This window comes from Phaethon lepturus, unplaced genomic scaffold, assembly GCF_000687285.1.
Source record: "Phaethon lepturus isolate BGI_N335 unplaced genomic scaffold, ASM68728v1 scaffold10405, whole genome shotgun sequence".
Classification (NCBI taxonomy): domain Eukaryota; kingdom Metazoa; phylum Chordata; class Aves; order Phaethontiformes; family Phaethontidae; genus Phaethon; species Phaethon lepturus.
Window position 1 is genome coordinate 20,666 of NW_010542656.1, and position 19,056 is coordinate 39,721.

General features: G+C 40.1%; 1 protein-coding gene across 1 annotated transcript in view; it reads left to right on the forward strand.

Annotated features, from left to right (window-relative positions):
• Positions 1-16,249, forward strand: part of VSTM4 (V-set and transmembrane domain containing 4) — a gene marked incomplete at its 5' end in the record, with an annotated part of 31,817 nt that extends 15,568 nt beyond the window's left edge. The window contains 3 exons of the mRNA XM_010288095.1: positions 3,037-3,149; positions 3,843-3,904; positions 16,039-16,249. Of these exons, the coding sequence (XP_010286397.1) occupies positions 3,037-3,149; positions 3,843-3,904; positions 16,039-16,164 (301 nt within the window). The remainder of the gene's footprint in view (positions 1-3,036; positions 3,150-3,842; positions 3,905-16,038) is intronic.
• Positions 16,250-19,056: the final 2,807 nt, after the last annotated feature.

The window sequence follows — 19,056 nt, forward strand, 5'->3', positions numbered from 1 at the left end:
ATTTCTTGAGTAGAACAAAGCAAATGTTTGGGTTTTGGTTTGCTACTTGACCAATAACAAATCAAGGAAAAAAAAATGAGTTAACCAAAAACCATTTCTTTCCCACATTTAAAAAATAAATATCTAAATAAAAAGCACAGTTATTTTGGGTTTTCCAAACCACCTAATTCTATTTTTTTGGGGTTTTCTTTTCTTTAAATATCCTCTTTGCTATTATCTTCCCTGTTATTAGCTCATTTTGTCAGTTTTCAGATCCAGAAACCCCCAGGAGGTGTAGCTTTGAAAACAGGAATTCTTTTTTCTCTCTTCTATTTATTTGTGTTGGCCCGAACTCTCAAGTCCTTCAGTGACTGCTCTTCTGGAGACAAGTGCTTTGGGGTGAAAAAAGCGGTCGCCTCAGCAAGCTGTCCGTCTCATACCTTGGTTCCACAGTGCCGATCTAATGGCGTAGGAGCAGGTTCTTCCAGACTGAACCAGAACGAAGCACCCAGTCCTCCCCGGCACCTTCTCACACACCTCCCCTAATAGGAAAATATCAAAGCAACTCCCAGTTCACTGGGGTGAATTTTTTGCCATCCCCCTGCAGACAAGTGGGAATAGCCGACCTGTACAACCACGGGAAAGGTCCCACATCCTTGACTCTAATAAGGAGAGTAAAGCCCAAAATAGCAGTAGTTGGGACAGTACGTTCCAGAAATACCACCTGTGACCTCCAGGAAACTGCTGTCCCGGTGCCGTGATTTTTAGACACCTTCCACATTTTTTTTTTCCCCAAATTCCTGTCTTTTTCTTGCTCTCTAAAAACTCATTGGATCAAGAAATGCACAATGTGACACTGTTGAAATAGAAGCCAGGAGGCGGGAGGAGGAATTGTAGATAAAAAACTAACTTTCCTTTCAGACATAGAACAAGACAAGCTCACAAAGAGGCAGTGTTTCAGAGCCAGGGAGTCTTTTCTGAGCCTCCTTGTTTGGTTTGAGGAGCTCAGTTCTAAGACAGCAAGTGTGGTTATTGTATCTCCCAGAATTAGTTAACCCTGTATGGCCCTGGTATTTAAAAGAAAAGTGTAAGCTACAAATACATTTCCCTGTAGCTTCACTTTTTCAGTAGCAGAGCAGGAACAATAACTAATGCAACAAATTGACACTAAGCCTTTTCATATATAGTGCTTAAAGCAGCTGTATCGCAATGATAGTATCTTTAAGCTACACATCTGCCTTAATGACCTTGGATTATTAAAAGAAAAACCATTAAAAAATCGTTCTTGTCCCTTTTTTGGTAATCTTTGTCCTTTGCAATTTGCTGTGTTTGGGCAATGGAGCTAGGCAGGACAGTTTCATTTCCTGCTGGTTTTAAACAATTTCATGTTTTGATTTTAATACAGAAACAAATGGTTTTTGTGGGATAGGTTTACAATAGTGCAGGCAGACCTAGAAGTTATTTTAATACAACCCTCAGTTTACGTAATTGATGTGATTTATTTATAAATTATGAAAATATTTTACCTTTTAAACACTTTGAAAAAAAGATTGGCAGCAAACCTATGTTTCGGACTGAGTACGTGGAACGGAACTCAGGAAAATCAGGAAACCAGAAGCTTTTTGTAATCTATGTAAGTGTAAATCCAGAGCGATTTTACCAACGGTAGTGACAGTCATTTGGATTTACAGGTGTGTAAAATGATAATGTCTGTTATTTTGTTATTCTTGCGTGGGCAATAGCTGAGACGTCTTAACTTTCATTAAGACTTTGGCCTGATTCGAATATTTTATTCTATTAATAGAAAAAGAATATTTCATTATGCAAAAGAACCTGGAGAGAACAGCACCTTGGGACAAATGATTTAAAATTCAGTGAATTCAGTGTTGTCAGGGTTATGACTATGGAGACCCTGGTTGGATCCCATCGTGTGGTGTAACTCACCAGCACAGAACAGAAGGGTCTCCACGACCGTACGGTGTTAATCTTTCCCGGGGCGAGCCCATGGTCAGATGCACCTGAGCAACAACTGCTTACCGAGTCACCTCCACCACCACAGTCACCATAACTAACTGCTATACGCTCTCCTCCCACCCCAGCTGCAAGTTAAGGTTTCTTTCATTACCAATTAATCCAACAGAATTTTATTTGACGTTAGTTGCGAGCCAGGACCGCCTGCACAGTCAGTTACCACAGCTCAGCTGGCACATGGTGACAATCGCTGCAACCTGACGGCATATCCAAACCCGAAATATTCAAAGCAGGATTTACGACCTCAGGCTTTGGGAGATGCTAAGGGTAAAACCCCCTGACTTAGAGGAGGTTAAACTGTAATAGTACAAACACAGAAGCCGTCTGGGACTGGAGTCTGCTTGCAATGTAGCTTGTACTCTTCCCTCATACCTACTAGTGCTTTTTCAGCACAGACGTACTGGAGAATCCCTGAGTTTAGAGACTGGGGCACAGTTTCTTCATTTTATATGCACTGAGCGCACTGGCCTCTTTTAAGAATCTAGCTTTTTCAAAGGTGGGTTTGTGAGCTGTCTGAAGACACGCTGCATGCCCTCCTGGCCTGCTGGCCACTCTGCCAGTCTTGGCCCAGGAACCGCATCGAAGATTTTCCTTTGCCGTAGGTCTCCGTGTGAGTTTATGCAAGTTGCCTAACCCATCTGCGCCTCTGTCCCTCAAGGACAGATGGGTACAAGCTCATCCTGGGTGCAGCAGTGGGGTCATACATGTTTTTAAGGAATAGGTGCTATGAAACATGTCTTGTTAAAACCTGACACTTTGCATTTTCTGCACCAGGACAGATCAGGCTCCTGAGTCTCTCAGCCAGGCTGTGTGGTTGAAAAAATGCAAGAGACAGGCATTTCCAACCCCTGTAGAAGGGTTTTCAGTATATCCCCAGGTCAAAATCCAAGTTTTTGAGCAGGGGCTCTCACAAGTGGAAGGTAACCTGTTAGTGGAAGGTAACGTGATTGTATTAATTCACTGGGACAAGCTGTCTTTCCCTCCATTGCCCTCACTTTTCCTCACGTACGGGTCTCTATTTTGCAGCTCAGGGGAAACAGTTACCAGCGTGACAAGCCTGTCCCCTCTACAGCCAAAGAAGGTAAAGAAAAAAAAAGAGAAAATGAAAGTGGAGCAGCCACCAGCCATCCCAGCAAAAGGTATGAAAACAGAGAGGCAGAGGTATTTCAGTTCCCAAGCACAGCCATGGAGGGACAGCAGAGCAGGGACGTCAGGACTCCGGCACCCCGCCACTGGCTGTGCCTGTGGGGTGACCTGCGCTTGCTCCCATCACTGGGGGAAGGAACGGCCCGTGCCTGCTGCTGGGACCAGGCTCTCACCTTCCCGCAGCTTTAGCTATTGAAAAACTAGTCACTGAGTCCAGGCAAGTCAAGCAAGCTGAGCGGCTAAAGATCAACCTCTTGGGGAGAGGTTCTCACTTCCAGAGAACAGCTGTGATTGCCTCCAGGGCCAATCACACAAACTCTTGGGCGTACTTTCTGAACGCTGCTGCCAGCGCTGAGCCCCTGGGAGAGAGCAGGGAAAGGACGCGAAGGTTTACGGTGCGTTAGATCACAAGTGACCAGATCTCAAGAGGTGTATTCGCTCTGGCTTCTGCACACAGACAGCATGATTTGCATATCACATTCTTTAATCTTACGAATTGTTCTAATTCATAAGCCCTATGTTTCGTTGTAAAATGTTGCCTGAAATACAGTTAAACTCTGGTATAAGTACCTGTATTTGCTTGTAATCTGCTACTAATCTGTAATTTATAAATTGCTAATGCATATACTAAAAATGACAGCGGATGATGATAATATGAAACGATCCCTTAATATTTATTTCCATAGCTCCAATAGCCAATAATTTTCCTAAGCCCAAGCTCTTGAAACCTCAAAGAAAATTGATCCTGGTAAGTAATTTTCTATTACATTATTTTCTCCATATTCTTCTCTCTCAATACAATTGCTGTAATGTTGCCAGAACTCTAGGTTCAGAAACTATAAATTGGCTCAAAAATCGTACAAGTCCTTTTTTTTAAAGTAATACTTTTTCAAGAGATGAATTGTCGCGGCTCTTTTCATTTTTGAGCATTAGGTTACACTGGATTATGTTTTTCAGCTTTCTAGCAGTCATCGTGTCTACAAATTTAGCCTGTTCTTAAAAGAAACCTGCTATTGATTCTCACATGCTTCTGGCAGCTGGTGCTTTGGAAAAATACCAGTTACTGACAGAATCACAGCCACACTGGTCACACTGCTTCTGAGATTTTTCAAGTCAGAAACGAGGGACCTGTTTCTGCCCTACAGTGATGTAAGTCAGGAATGAGATGTATGTATATAGCTCATATTAAGCAAAAGAAAACCTCCTACGGCAGTTTCTGTTGGTTATGAGTTTCTGTATGAAGAAAACCCTGCAGAATTTGCCAGACAAAATCAAACAGATGTTTCTCTACTTTAGTAACAAAGCAATACCTGGACAAGACACGTGGGGTAATGGACAGAGAGTTTTATACCAGCTATTTTCCGCTGCCTATATAAAAAAGGTGGTCTGCTAGGCTCCTTGTATAGTTAATAGAAAGAGAGATGAGTTAGAGTAGGAGCCTGATGTTCCTACTAATTCAGGCTAGATGCCCTGAATTGCCTTTTGGGGTTCCAAGCTGCTAGGTTGAGACCTGGCACTGACTGCTCCCACAAGGAAGGTGCTAGCAAGGACTTCTCCTGGTAGTCTTCACGTTCCCTTGCAGTCATTGCAGCTAAACACCAAGACTGGGGCTATACTCTTTCCTAGGCTTGGAAACAGGCTCTCTGCTTTCTCACTCTCTCGTACTCCCAAACTGCAATAGAGGCAGGCCAGAGTGACTAACTCCCTAACTTAGGCGAAGGTGGGTGCCTAAAGTTAGGCCATGCGAACAACCTGAACGACTCTGTGATGGCTTCACTTTCAGATGTGGGTTAGAATTGGGAACCTTCCCACCAGTTGTCAGTAAATACCCTCTGGCCTTTTAAGCGTGGTCAGTGTACAACCCATGATACCTGGGCATAATGCCAGGTGACTTCAGAACATCACAGCTAAAATCTTAGGTGGTACTGCTGCTTGGATATGGAGCTCATCTCTTCTCTGTTGGCGCTGCAGGGATCGCACCTTGGCCAGGCTTTGCTCATACAGGTCAGGTTTCAGTAGAGGAAGAGGTAGAGTTTTAAGAGTCCATGAAAAAACCTTGACATCCACGTAGATAGGTTTGGCCTGACGCAATTATGCTGAGAGGACAAGGACACAGACGAGAGCACTTGGCATCAGGGGATGACAGCCAGCCTTTGCTGCGCACGCTGCATTAAACACTGTGCCCAGGCGCACGGCTACGTCAGAAATCAGTTAGTCTTTAGCCCTCTGAGGAAAAACTCTCATCAGTTCAAGCACTCCGACTCTTCCTGCAGGTCAATAAAGCACATCAACACATGCTGAACTTGAGGTAAATCTGTTTCCAGATGCTTTTTCTTTCTGGAATAAATCCAAGGACGTGGGCCACAAATAGCTGTTTGCTCTTCCCTTCCTGCTATGCAACCCCAGTCAAGGTTCAAACTGTTTGGAGGTGAGCAGCAATAAAGTCTTTTCAGACAATGCCATCAGCTTTGTCGTCCCCAGCGTGACTGAGGACGCCCACGCTGCATGCAGCCAGCAGGCTCAGCTTTCATGTCTTGCTGTTGGACTCGAGCCTGGCTGTGCTCTTTTCTCTTTCACATTTCACCTCAGAGCGCACCTGGAGAGGCATTGCAGCCTGCGGAAAACCCATGATCTATGGATGTGAGTTAGTTTTAAGTAAAAAAGTAATCCAAAAAATATTATCCAAAGGATTTTCAAGACCCAAACACACCTAGCAATACTTTAAAGGGCAAAGTAAACTACACCCAAGTCAATACGTAAGACACATTCAGAAACTGGGCAGGATGCTCCCCAGAGCTGTTTCCCATTTCTGTTCCTCTTGCTTCCCTTTACAACACAGTTGGTTTTAAACCTCTATGTTTTAGCATTTTCAGAAAAAAGGAAAAAAAAAATCAAATTTTTCTGCTCTTAAATGATTTTTCAGTGAGGCAGTTAAACTAATTGAAGTAAAAGAAGTTTGAACAAAGATACAAAATATTAATAATTACAGAGAAAAAGACATCAAATTAATTTAAATGAAACTTTTAATTTATTTGCAGCAAACTTTCCTCTCCATTTTTTTTTAATTCTCAAAAATTTCTCAGATTTTAAATTTTCAATCTGCTGTAGGGGAAAAAAGTATCATTGTCATCCTGTCAAATCTCTGCAGGATAAAAGAATTTTTTCTTTCCAACTATAACTATTGCACAGCTGGAGTCTGCACTGCATCTTTTTTCACGGCACATAGTTATTAGGTAATTGTCACTGCAAAGACAGACTCAAACGGATGCATTTCTGGACAGCCTGCAGCTTCCCTGTGCAGCCCAAGGAAGGTACCACACTGGGGCACCGGGAGAATATTCTAGAAAACCTCAGCAAACAAGCTAGCATACAAGAGAACATTACAAAGTAGTTCCAGTGTTTTGGGAAATTTTTTGTAATAACCTAAATACCAACAAAATTATTTCCAGAGGACATGTTCTTCTGGTTTCTTGAAAGATGTTTATAATAAACTAGAGAATTCCTTTTGTTGTTAACATGCTAGAGTGGGTTGCAATATAGTTTTACAAGAATACAATAACCTGGATAAAATATGGACATAATCTCAATGAAAATTAAAAAAAAGAGAGAGAAAGCCTAATATCATGTTCAATTGTACAGCCTTCAGTAAAGCCTTTTAAAAACTCTGCTTAAGTCATATTGTTTTTGCTTTAGCCAGAAAAACAATTCTATGTTCCCCCAGTTGCAAAAATATTCCCCATCAGTGTCATTCTCTATTAGCATCAATGAGAAATGTGTACAGATCAAAGGAAATAGAGATGCTGAAATGCAAAAAGGGATGGTTTTTATAGCATGCAAGAAGCACAGAGAGTCATTAGGAAGAAGAACATTCTAGGGGCCCACAGATTCTGTCCTCTAAGGGCTGTTCTGTTATAGCCTTAAGTACTTAGGCCTTTGAGTTGGTACAGATAAATCTTGTACTTCCTCAACCAAATTTTCTGGTAAGCCTTTCATTGCCTCCTGGAGATTAGTTGTCATAGCCCAGGAGTGTTAGTTATAGAACATCATCTAAATGAAAAGGTCTCAGTGTCTTTTCATGACGGTTTGCACCACCAAGCTTAGGAGCTCTTCTGTGATTCACTGGAGCCAATGGAAAGGACATGACTTCAGGTTAGACCAAACCCTGCAATCTTTACTTATGCAAGATTTTTGTTGTCATCATCATTTTCGCACTAAATTTTAAGGGGACAAATAGCTGCATAAATAAGACAGGATATAGGGAATCTTCCCCATTCTGCCGCCGATTTATGTGGCCTCTGCCAAGTCATATAATCATCCCAATTTGAAATCAGATAAATATATTCTGTATTACAGATGATCCCCTTGGGCTTAGTTCTTCAAACACATTGTACTTGTAAAGCACACAGTACGTAAGAGCTGGCTTCCGCTGTTCCTACACTGACTAGCCTCTTGCATAACCTCTTCACTGGAGTGTATCTGGCTTTCTCTTGTTCCCCACCACGGATTAGATATTGGTCCTGTGTGAGTTCGGAAGCAGAGTGCTTTCAGTGACCATAGCTGAGGTATTTAAGAGAAGCATCCTGCTACCTACAGCTCATACAGCATAGACAGCATTGTTTATCCTAGCATGGATTGGACCACTGGTGGCCCAGCACTGAGATTTTCTTTTGATGATGATGATTTTTTACCCCAGCTTTTATATCAAAGCTACCTGAGAAACAGGAAGGGCTTATGGTTACCTAAGACTGGAAGTAATTCTGTTAACTTTGAATGAAAGCATCATCTTTGCACTCATTCTGCTTGCCTGCCTTTTTCAGGCACCACTTAGATATTTTATACTGAGATTTACGAACCAGCTCAGAGATCTGGATTCCCAGTTTTAACAGAAGTGAGAAGCTCAGGTTTCTTTTTGCAGCTTTGAAAATCCCATCCTTATCTACCATTATAGGCCAAGTGCTGACAATGTGCTGAGTGCCAGGCAGTGCAGGTCAGGACCGTCCCTGTGCTGAAAGAGCTTACTTTGTAATGAGTAACATGTCTGAAAGCCTGGAATTTGCAAACATTCATTCAAAGGACAGCTTCCCGGCTCCTGCCATGTCTACAAGGCAGAAGGGTGTTGTTTTGAGCAGGAACTTGACGTTGGTTTGATACCTGTGGAACTGAGAAGGCTGTGACTTGATCTCATCATCTGCATGTACTCAGCAAAATTAAGCCTTTAGCATTACACATTTAGCTGTGTTCTACATTGGTCTATACTCCTGAATCAAGCAATGAAGACAGGTGCTCCTAAAGTTGTCTGGAAGCTTAAGTTTCCTTCACCAGAAGAACCCTTTTGACATTTAGATTTCAGGATTCCATCTCCCATTGTACAAGAAACCAATCAAATACACTGTATATCAGAACCAGTGACCTTGGACTCCTTTTGGGAGAGGGTCTAGATGTAAGAGCTAATTATCTGCAGTCTGATTATCATGTCAGAGTCGTGAAATGTGAAGAGCTGCATTTGGTTTTTGCTTGCTGGGGAATTTGTGCATTCTGAGCTGCACTCCAGCCTGCTCTCCTGCAACTCACCACAACCTGGGAGCAAATTTACACATTGCAGGATTGCACTTGATGGATGGAGTTGATTTTTTTTCCTGTCGCCTTTTTCATCTTACAACTAAGCACTATGTCATTAAAACCAGTCTTACACCATATGCATCATTCTAGCTAGGAAAGGTAGGGTAGTCAGTTTTTTGCACAACTAGTAGAATTCCTCATTAGTCTTAACCTATTGGCCCTTTCTTTAAGAAAAAAGAAAGTGGAATACATCTGTTCAGTAATTTGTGGATTCTGGATCTGGGAAAAATCAGGTCATCTTTTCTCCTGGATGGTTTTAAATTAAAAGCTATGCCACCCTCTGTTAGAAGAGCTGTTTCCTCCACAATGTGTAACAATGCGTGATGATTTAAGTTCCCAATTTCTTAAGGCGTTATTGATCTCCACAGACTTCAAGTAACATTCTACATATGATATATAAAGTGGTGAACATTTTCTTCCTTGGCTCCCTGTGATTCTTGAATATTTCCACCCAGTCCATGTAATTTCTCTCTCTGTGAGATGAATAATCCTTCTTTTTTCAGTCTCTCCTTAGGATACAAGACGTCCATAGGAACATTTCTACATGAATATAATTTACACATTCAGGTTGACACTCAGAGCACAACATATTAAAAACTGCCTGCTTTCACATTCAGATCAAACATTGCTATCTTTATCCCCAAGAAGGAACAGTTTGTATAAATACATAAAATCTCTTACTGGAATTGTGCCGAGATTTGTGTATTTACAAAATCCCACAGCAGATTATTTTTGTGTGATGACACATTTGGAGTAATAAAAGTGTCACCAGAAAACTGAAAACCTTTAATTACTTCCTCTGGTCTTTTTGAAGGATAAGAAGTTGTCAGCCTGATTTCCAGCAATGTTGGTTTGGTTTAGAATCTAGGAATAAATCTGCAACTGTAAAAGGAATAAAGCATTAGCAAAAGTGAGGATGCTTTTCCCCAAAAGCTGTTAAAACAGACTGGACAAACTTCTGCCAGGTAAAACTTACTTGTGTTAATGAAGAAAGATGGACCAGCTTGCCCCTTATAGTCACTACGTGCCCTACATTTGTTTCTTTAAAATAAAATTATTCAATGGGACTTAGTAAATAATCATTGTCCCTGACTTTGTTATCATAACTTCTGTGGGATTCAAGAGCAAAATCTAGATGTAATGCTGAAAGAGGCTTCACAAACTGTAGACGTTGTTCCCAGTGATTAATCCTCTTCTAAGGAGTAAAAATAGGCATTTTGGTGGAAAGAAACTGTCCTTTTTAACTGATAGTGCCACTAAAAGTCATACTTCCTACTCCCCATATTTTCCAATGTCATATTTCTCAGTTTTGGCACCAAGACAACAGTGGCTTCCTTGATATTTCAGTACTCTTGCTGACCAACAATTGCATTTCTAGGGGATAACTCATCTTGTAGATCTACCTTCAGTTTTTCATGAAGGTCTGCAGAAGTAATTCTTTAAGTCCCTCTCTTCCAGGAGAATCTCTTGCTTTATGCTTGCAGTCAAGAGACTGACATTGATAAACATGCAAAGCTCTAAGGGGAAAAAAGAAAAATACCTTTCTGACTCCTGAGTTAAGTTACCACCTTGATGAGGGAGCCATCCCACTAAAGTTCATAGGGTTTGAGCATAAGTGTATCTGTGGCTCTGAGGGTCACTATTGATTTCAGCAGAAGAAAGAGCACACATTCTGGAGAGAGTGGTTTTCCAGTGTATATTAATAAAGAGGACAGTGAAAGGCTAATCCTTTTCTCTCCGAAGTTATAGTGAGTTTTCTCACTAGTAACTTTGCAAAATCCTGCCCAACCCCACGGCTAGCATGTGCTCTCTCTCCCTGTCCTGGTGGCCCAGACAAGGGAATTGCAGCCTGTCCACCGAACATGCTGAATCTTCACTTCAGCACACTCTTGCCTTCACCTCCATAGCTGACCCTCCAGTGATGGCCAAGCTGACAGCCACACTCTCTCTCCTCCCACAGCTTAAAGACAAAACAAACAAAAAAATCCCCCCAAAGATGTTTATGAAAAGCTGTGCCGAGAAGAAGATGGGCTGAGCCCCTTTTCTTTAGGTTGCCCAGAGTATGTGATTTCCTCTCTGCATGAATGCCCAGATGGGAGAAGCAACAATCCATCCCTGTGGCCAAAGCTCATCCCATTGGCCTGGAGAGTCCCGTCTAGACACTTTCTGACTGAGTGTGCTCAGGCACTGGGTGACACAGTATCTGCATTTTTCCTGTGGAGGTATAGAGTGTGAATACAAAACAGGACGTTTCTCAAATATGAAAGGAAAAAGGACAAAGGTCTTTGCGAGAGAAAGGGAGAGGAAAAAAATGGTAGTTCCAGCCTGTGCTTGCTAAGAAAGAGCTACTTCACGGCACCGGGGCAGGGTTGCTTGCTTTGTGCTGTGGAGTAACCTGGAGAGAAGTGCAACTCCTCACTACCAGCTCTTGACTCCATACCTTTCCCACCGGCATTTCCTACAGCATCCCCCAACAGCAGAGCGTGGCCCGTCCATAGGTGGCAATTTGCCATGTACTGGCAATCAGACCAGCAAACATGCATAACTGGCAAGGTCTTATCCTTGCTGTCCTAATCCCTTCACCCACAAGCACAGGGCATGCCAGTGAGCGTGGGGTTTCATTTTCAACTGTTGCTGCAGGAAATCTAAGTTACTAAATATATTGTGAAGCTCTGACTGGAACTTGGGACATATGCTTATTAAATCCAGAAAACTCAGAGGTGAAAATTCAATTTTGTCTATAGATGTAATTTTCTTGCCCTGGTCCTGTGTTAAAGTAATTCTGTGTCATATCCCAAACAAAAACTCTGTCACATGTTATCATATAGACACTGAATTCTGAGGCAAATGTCTGCAGCACTAGTCACTAAAATATTTAAGGTTGAAGTGAACTGGGGAGAGAGCCTTGTCCCGCTTATTTTTGGTAGTAAACTAGAATCAGGGGATTTTTTCTTATTTTAAATTTTAAATTCATTTTGTAATCTTCATGACAACTAGTGTGGTCATGGAACAATGAGATGGCAGCAATCAGTATGTGAAAGTTGTCAGCAGTGGTTTTTCCAGACAAGTTAAATTCATGAGGTTATTATTCGCTTGCTTTCTTCATACCTAATTACAAATTTGGATAAAAGTGGTCCTAGTTTTTGTCTACTAATTTGTAGACAAATTAAAAATTTGTAGTTAAAACGTCCAGAACTTTCAGTCTTACAGTGCTCATAGTAAACATCCTTGAGGCTGCCAAGAAACAAACCAGCTAAGCCTAGGAAAAGCAAAACTGACATTACTGGTAATTACGATGTAAAAATCAGAGTAATTGTCATTAAAAATCCAACACTTCTAGGTTATTTCTAACACATTTATCTACTGGACAAACCCAATAAAAACAAAACTATGTATACACGTACTTTAGTTTCTTTTAAATATTCACATGATAGACTTTGGGGATTGTTTATTTAAAAAAATATTCCTGTAAGTAATCTATTTTGAATAGTTGCCCATGGGAAGCCCTGTGACTGGAGCAAACTAAAATTGAAGTGGAAGAAATCTGGAAGAGGAATCATTGTGCATTTGCCAGAAGATATGCTGGAAAATGATCACTCTTCCTAATTTATTTCTGCAAAGTGTGTGATCCCAAGATGAAGATTGTATCTAGAAATGTCACTTTGGAACAGAATTCTATTTGAAGAAGTAATTTCAATATTATTCTAGAACAATTATGTAATTTTTCATGAAAGGCTGTTGTAGCCATTGAAATCCCAATGACCTCCTAACTGAAGAGCCAGGATGGAAAGAGAGAGGTGAATGGCCAGTCATTCATTATGTCTTCCTCTTCTGCCCTAATCTCAGTCCCACCTATAACATCAGCTATTAAACTCACGCTATTCCAAAAGGGAGGTGGTGGCAGGATGCCAGGTTTACACTGCCAAAGCACTATCCAATCCAAATGAGAGATGAAATCATAGAATTAGTTTTCTTTCCCTGCCTGTTAAAAAAAAAAAAATTGTTTTTGGACAAACAAACCAGCAAAATTAAATTAAACATGTGGTTGATAAATGAAGTACAGAAGAGTGTATGGAATAAAACCCTGGCTACCATAGGTACTTTAAAGTAGCGTTGGCTTCCACGCACTGTTATTACACATCCTTTTCTGAAAACTGTATACCCTTCACAATTTTGAACCTCCTGTGTGTTTCCTCATATTTTCAATCAAATTATTACATACTAGAAATATGCATAAGGGAAATTATTCTACACATTTTATGGTGTGCTGTTGCTTGTAGCAGTAATTGAAGTACCTTTTCCACTTATGAAAGTACTAATTTTATTTGGTTTTATTGCTTTTCTAGATGCAATTATTTATTTAGTGTGTTTTGGCTTTATTAAATTATGTTTACTATAGGAACATCATAAAAATGTATGAAAGCAACACATCAGCCACTACTGCCCAATGACCTGTTTTGGGGAATCTAGTGTTATTTTTCATATCCAAACATAATAGAATAAAGTAAGAATAAAGAGATAATCTACACTGGAAAACAATGCAATTTTGAGATAATATAATAAAACACCTGGACAATATGATTTCATAAATCTTAGTTCTAAAATTTACATGAGCTGGGCGTTGGGTTGGCTATTTTAGGACATGCGGCATTTTCTAAATGGAAACATAGCACAAAATAGAATTAAACAGCAAAGGGGAAAGCATATACAGATTTAGCTTGCCCTGAGCAACTGATTTCTACAGAACAATGAAAATATTTCTACTTCAAAAGGTGCACTGGGTCAGTGTTAGGAAATGGGGAATTTTACTCTGGTAGTCACCAAAAGCTTGTTTGTTAAGTTTTATCAGATTTGTTTTTAGGAGGCTTTTCACATAGTGAAACACTTTTAAACACAGTGTAACTTTCTGTGTTTAGGGTCTGAGGTGACACCTACTGAAGTTGGCAGCAACACTCTCAATATCTTCAAATAGAGCCTAGATGTGCTATCGTACACTGAGAATAAAATCTTCAAAGTTTGCTGGTGTTACTGTGATGTCCAGCCTCAACTTAGCTCCTGTACTTAGCCTTTGTAGTACTTACTGAATAGGTGGGCACGTATAGTTTTGAAATCTCAAAAGGGGTCTTTAACATATCAAAAAAGGCAAAACCAACTTAAATGCCTAGAAACTGAGGCTAATACTCTCACAGGCTAGAAAGGAGACTATAAAAATTAATTAAGTATCAGAGGTGGTTTGACCAACAAGAGTTTTTTCTAACTTTAAGCCAAAGCCGGGATAGGACAGATGTCTTTCTAAACATTGTGGTTCGGTTCAGTCCTGATACATGAACACAGAAAAGTAATGTGTGATTTTATTTCTGTTACATATAAGATCAGGCTGTGATCCACGGGAAGTCCTTGTACATCATTACAGCAGAAAGCTCAACAAAAGCAGGAAATCTCCTGTGTAGTCAACTGTGGAGCCTTAGTGATAGTGATACAGTGATAGTGAACGAGGACTAGAAGCTGAGATTAAATAGGACTATCCATGCAAGAGGGAAAGGGAGGGAAGACCATGTGAATAATCAAATACAAATATTACAGTCCTGCAGTCAGCCCTGCAAATGGCCTTTACTCACACGCACAGAACGACTTCAATGACACCACTTGCAGCAGCTGCAGCTGCACAAAGTATTTCAGGATCAGATCTGCAGAGAAGAAAAAAGATTAAATTAATGCTGGAAAAGTGTAAACTGATCCACTCAGAGAGAAACAATCTGAAATCCAGAGTATGAGCCACTGTCAAGGCAAAATGAGAGGATTCCAGAGCAGTGCAAAAGACAGGAAGCAGGGGAGCATATGGACTGATTTCAGAGGATATTAGATAGAGGATATTTATCTTTTTAGCCAGAAGACAGTATAATAATTATTCAAACACATTTCAAGGAAATAGGAATCATTTATGTCAAATCAGAAAAAAACAAATAGCAGTAAATAAAACACAAAGGAAACTCTTGGCATCGGAAAATAGTAAATTTCTTCACTATAACATTTAAATACTGTATCAAAAATCTTGGTTTATGAACTTTGAGTCAGTTTTCAGTTTACAACTGGCAAAGCCTTTCTTGGTCTCAGAGATGCAAACTTTTCTACAAGGTATAGTCTTACTGACTGTGAGAATTTGCATGCCTGAAATGTTTTTTGTTTGTTTTAATTGTCCCTTTTAGCCTTAAACTTGAGGACACCAGTTATATTCAAGTACATCGCAGTGCCCAAGAAGATAACAGAACAAATTCTCCAGTTCTTCATTTGCACAGGGCCTTAGCACTTCACCCTGCTTCAGGGAGCACAGACGTTAATTTTCTACAGATGAACTGAAATCCATTTCAAGTGCTAGGGCCCCATGTACAATTCAACAGAAACTCTTTTGTTTGTTGCTACATTTTGTGAGGTGAATTTGAGAGGAACAACCCACTCCCAACTGATGAGCCAACACATGCAAAGGAACACAAGACAAGACTTTCCTCCTCTAAGCCACCACTCTGAGTCTGGTTAAAGTCCCCTATAGCATTAGGCAGCTCTTCTGTTACCCACATGAAATTTGTTCAGTAAGTTTTCCTGATAGTGTGTCTCTTAGCTAATTTTTATAGTTTTAAGTCTAAAACTCAACCAAGGTAATACAGCAGACAATTTTGGTGGTGTGGCCTCTGTTCTAAGCTCTGAACTCATCTATAATATGTCGAAAGTGGTGAATGTTGGAATGATAGTAACTAAATTCCATCTATTTTTGCTGCCTTCTGCATGTTTTTAACAACTTTTTTGGTTTTCTTCAGGAACATAATGAGAAATACTTTGAGTGGCTGTGATTAGACATGTAACTGGTCCAAGGTTTACAGCTGGGAAGCAAATCTGGCATATATATTTCAAATTGTCAAATCTGTAGCAAGAAAAATTAAATTGGGAAATTTAGCATTAAAGAGGCTGAACATCTTGCTAACACACATCTTTCAACTTTACGGTATTTGAAATTGTCAACTTAAAGCATTCAGTGTTTGCGAAACAAGAAGAAATTGGAAATAAAGCTGAAAATCCTACTTTTTCCTGTTTCTTATTTTTAATATTACTTTTATTTCATCTTCTATGAACTAACTCTAGTGCAGACTCAACTGTAGAATTAGCCTATGTGAGAGAAGAAATATAGCCCATTCTATAGAATATTTAAGGTGTCTTTTATATTCAGTGGTAACAACGTTATAACTGTAATTTGTTGGTTCTGTTTCCTAGCCAAAAATCACAGAGGAGAATTTAACATACGCTGAACTTGAACTTATGAAGCCGATTCAGGAAGCCAAAGGCATTCCCAGTACGACAGTCTATGCACAGATACTCTTTGAGGAGAACAAGCTGTAATAGTTCATGCCTGTATAAATGTCCTTTGTCTGTGTTCTATTTAATTCTCGCTGTGCTGTTTATTTATAAAAATCATACAAATGTCCTTATTTTTTTATTTCCATTCATGAACTTCTATTTTTCTATGAGACTTTTAAACAAAATGTAGTTGAAAGTAATCATAGAAAAAACAGCTGGTCTACAAGTGACATCCCAGAGACACCCTTCATAGTGTTCAGCCCTGCTGTTTAAAGGGACTGAAGTTCCACCTGGGGCATTTTCAGTACTAAACATTATTTCGTCTTTGATGCTAATGTGACAAGTCCAGTTGCAAACATCAACCTCTTCCCAAGCCTCAGAAGGACTAGTGGCAGGATCCATGCACATCAGCCTGCTTCTGAAGACAAACACCACTGACCACAAAATTTGTCAATTTAATGCTATTTTTCCCATCAGAAAAATACTAACTCAGTAAAGCTGGTCCTTTTTTCTACAGCAAGGGAAAAGCTAAAATTACTTTTTCTGCTTTTTTCCCCTTCAGAAGTAGTTATTAAAAGGTTTGGTTTCTATATTTTCTAATTCCTTTTCTAAATTACATTGTCTTTAAAAACTTACGTTATTTTTAGTAAAGTTCTTAAGGGCTTGAAATCAAACATTTCAAAATAATCCAAAGGAAACATTCATAGTTAAACCACAATGATTTGAGGAAGAATATTTATAGCCTGGGGACATTTTCCAGGGTTTGATCTTTTTTTAATTCTGATTGGGAATAGGAAAAAGCTGATAATGAGTAAAAGGCTTCAACAGAACCAGGACACTGCTCCTAGCCTTGATCTCGACTGGTGCTCCCAAACCTGCAAAAGTTTCCTCCCGGGGCCTACGTTACTGAGCTGCTGATCTAGAGGGAACAATCACACAGCTTCTCCTTTAGTACGGAACAGACTCCATTAACGCCCTGCTCACTTACTTTGGAGTTATTTCTTCGGAAATGCCAGGGCTTGGGAGGTAGGGAGATGAGCCTAATGTGAGGGCACAAAATACTCTTCCTCTTTCTTCACCTCTTGACAACTGAGAAGGGATTCTTCCTTTTCCTTTGATGCACATTAATGGAAAATGGGCTATTCTGTGGCATCCTGGGCATTTCATATGTTTCCAAGCTCCTAAAGCTTCAATGCCCAAAATTCCACCAAAGCAGAGGGAGAGCTAGGTACCCAAAACCTTTCAGCCCTTGGGAAGCTTTAGTCCTTGAGTAAGCACAGAGTTAAGGGAGACGTAAAAGCGTGGAATTTTTAGCTCACCATCAGGCCATGGAGATCTGATGCTTGGCATGTGCCAGGTCCTCTCCAAGTCTGGGAGGAAGTCCCTTGACAGGCCAACTCATTCAGCAGTATTTAGTGTGGATTTTGGAGTAGCACTTGCAGGCCTTGGGTTTTGAAATCCTAACCAAGGTGATCCAAGTGGCTTCCTCCTTTACGGGTCAGGCCTTTTTAGTGGTACAGCAACTCCTCAGAGCACAGCTGGGAACCCTCGCAGCAATACTCACGCCCTTATTCCTGTTACTGCATGGGAGCGCGGGAGAGGAGGGCAGGGGTGACAATGCAGGGATGGGAAAACACGACAAAGAGCGAGCACATCACTGCCTTTTGGAGGGTCTCGCCAGAAAGAGCGAGTCTGTATAAACTGCTTTTGAGCTCTTTTGAACAGGGGTAGAGATTAGGCAACATACGTAGTCTGTTACTGTATAGCCAGGATTTATAAACGTAAATGCAGTCACCTGCTTCCATGTTAGATACAAATCTCTCGTATAAAAAAAGAATTTAAGAAAAGCTTGTTCAGGCTGGCCATTATCTGCAATACTAATTCCAACTCTAGTCCCTCATCAAAAGGGATTGTTATTTCCAAACTAAGGCCAATTTTTATCAATAGGTTTGCTAGTCATTATTTGCATTTTTAATGTTTGCCTTTGTGAGCTGTCAAGAAAATGTTTGTTTCACCTTTTCATTATCCCAGGAGTTTAATCACCCACCAAAAGGGCACGGTGTCTTTCCTTGTTCTCCGATTGGGTGATGGACTTTCAATGACAACAGCAATCAACTCATTGACCAAAAAGTAATTGGTGCTAAAGAGTGATCAAACATTCAGGGATCAATTTTGGAGCAGCCAGAGTTCGACTAACTATTCAGAGAGGACATCTTTTATGCAGACAGCTGTAAGGAAGGCCTTAGAAAAGTATAGAATTTATCAGTGATTCCTTTGGAATTAAAAATAAAACCCTAACACATTAATGAGTTGACCACTTAGTTGTGAAAACTTTCTAAAGTTTAGTATATAAACATTCCTTTTACATACAGCTGGCCATTGTGCCCACTGTTCAGAAAAATCCGCTACTGTATGTTTATGCCCAGTATTTTAATGAATATCATTCCTTGTGTATTAATATTCTATATATTCTTGTTTATGTTTGATATCTAATTCCCCAAAATAATAGCTAATTGAGCTAAATAAATTACTTTTTTTGTGACATAAGTTCTCTCAGTCTGTGTAGGATTTATTGGTTGCTAGAGAACGATTTGAAAATATGTGTTTATTTTGTATTCAGCATTTAGACAATCCTAATAGGTGGGAATTGAATTTTTCATTCTGCATAAAATTCCATGATTTTAAAATGTTTTCCATTTGTGACTGACTTCAGATGACAGCAGAATCCTGAAAGGCAACAGACCAGCTGAGTGAAAGGAGGTCAGAAATACTACTTAGGAGAATACATAGGAAATGTCTGCTCAGGAAGATGGGTCTTTTCTTATGCAGTGTCCACCTAGATTTAATGACGTCAGATCACATCATTAGAGAAAGAGAAACATCATCACCTTGCAAGGTAATGTGCAATTAATTGTACATCTTTAAGTCTCAAAG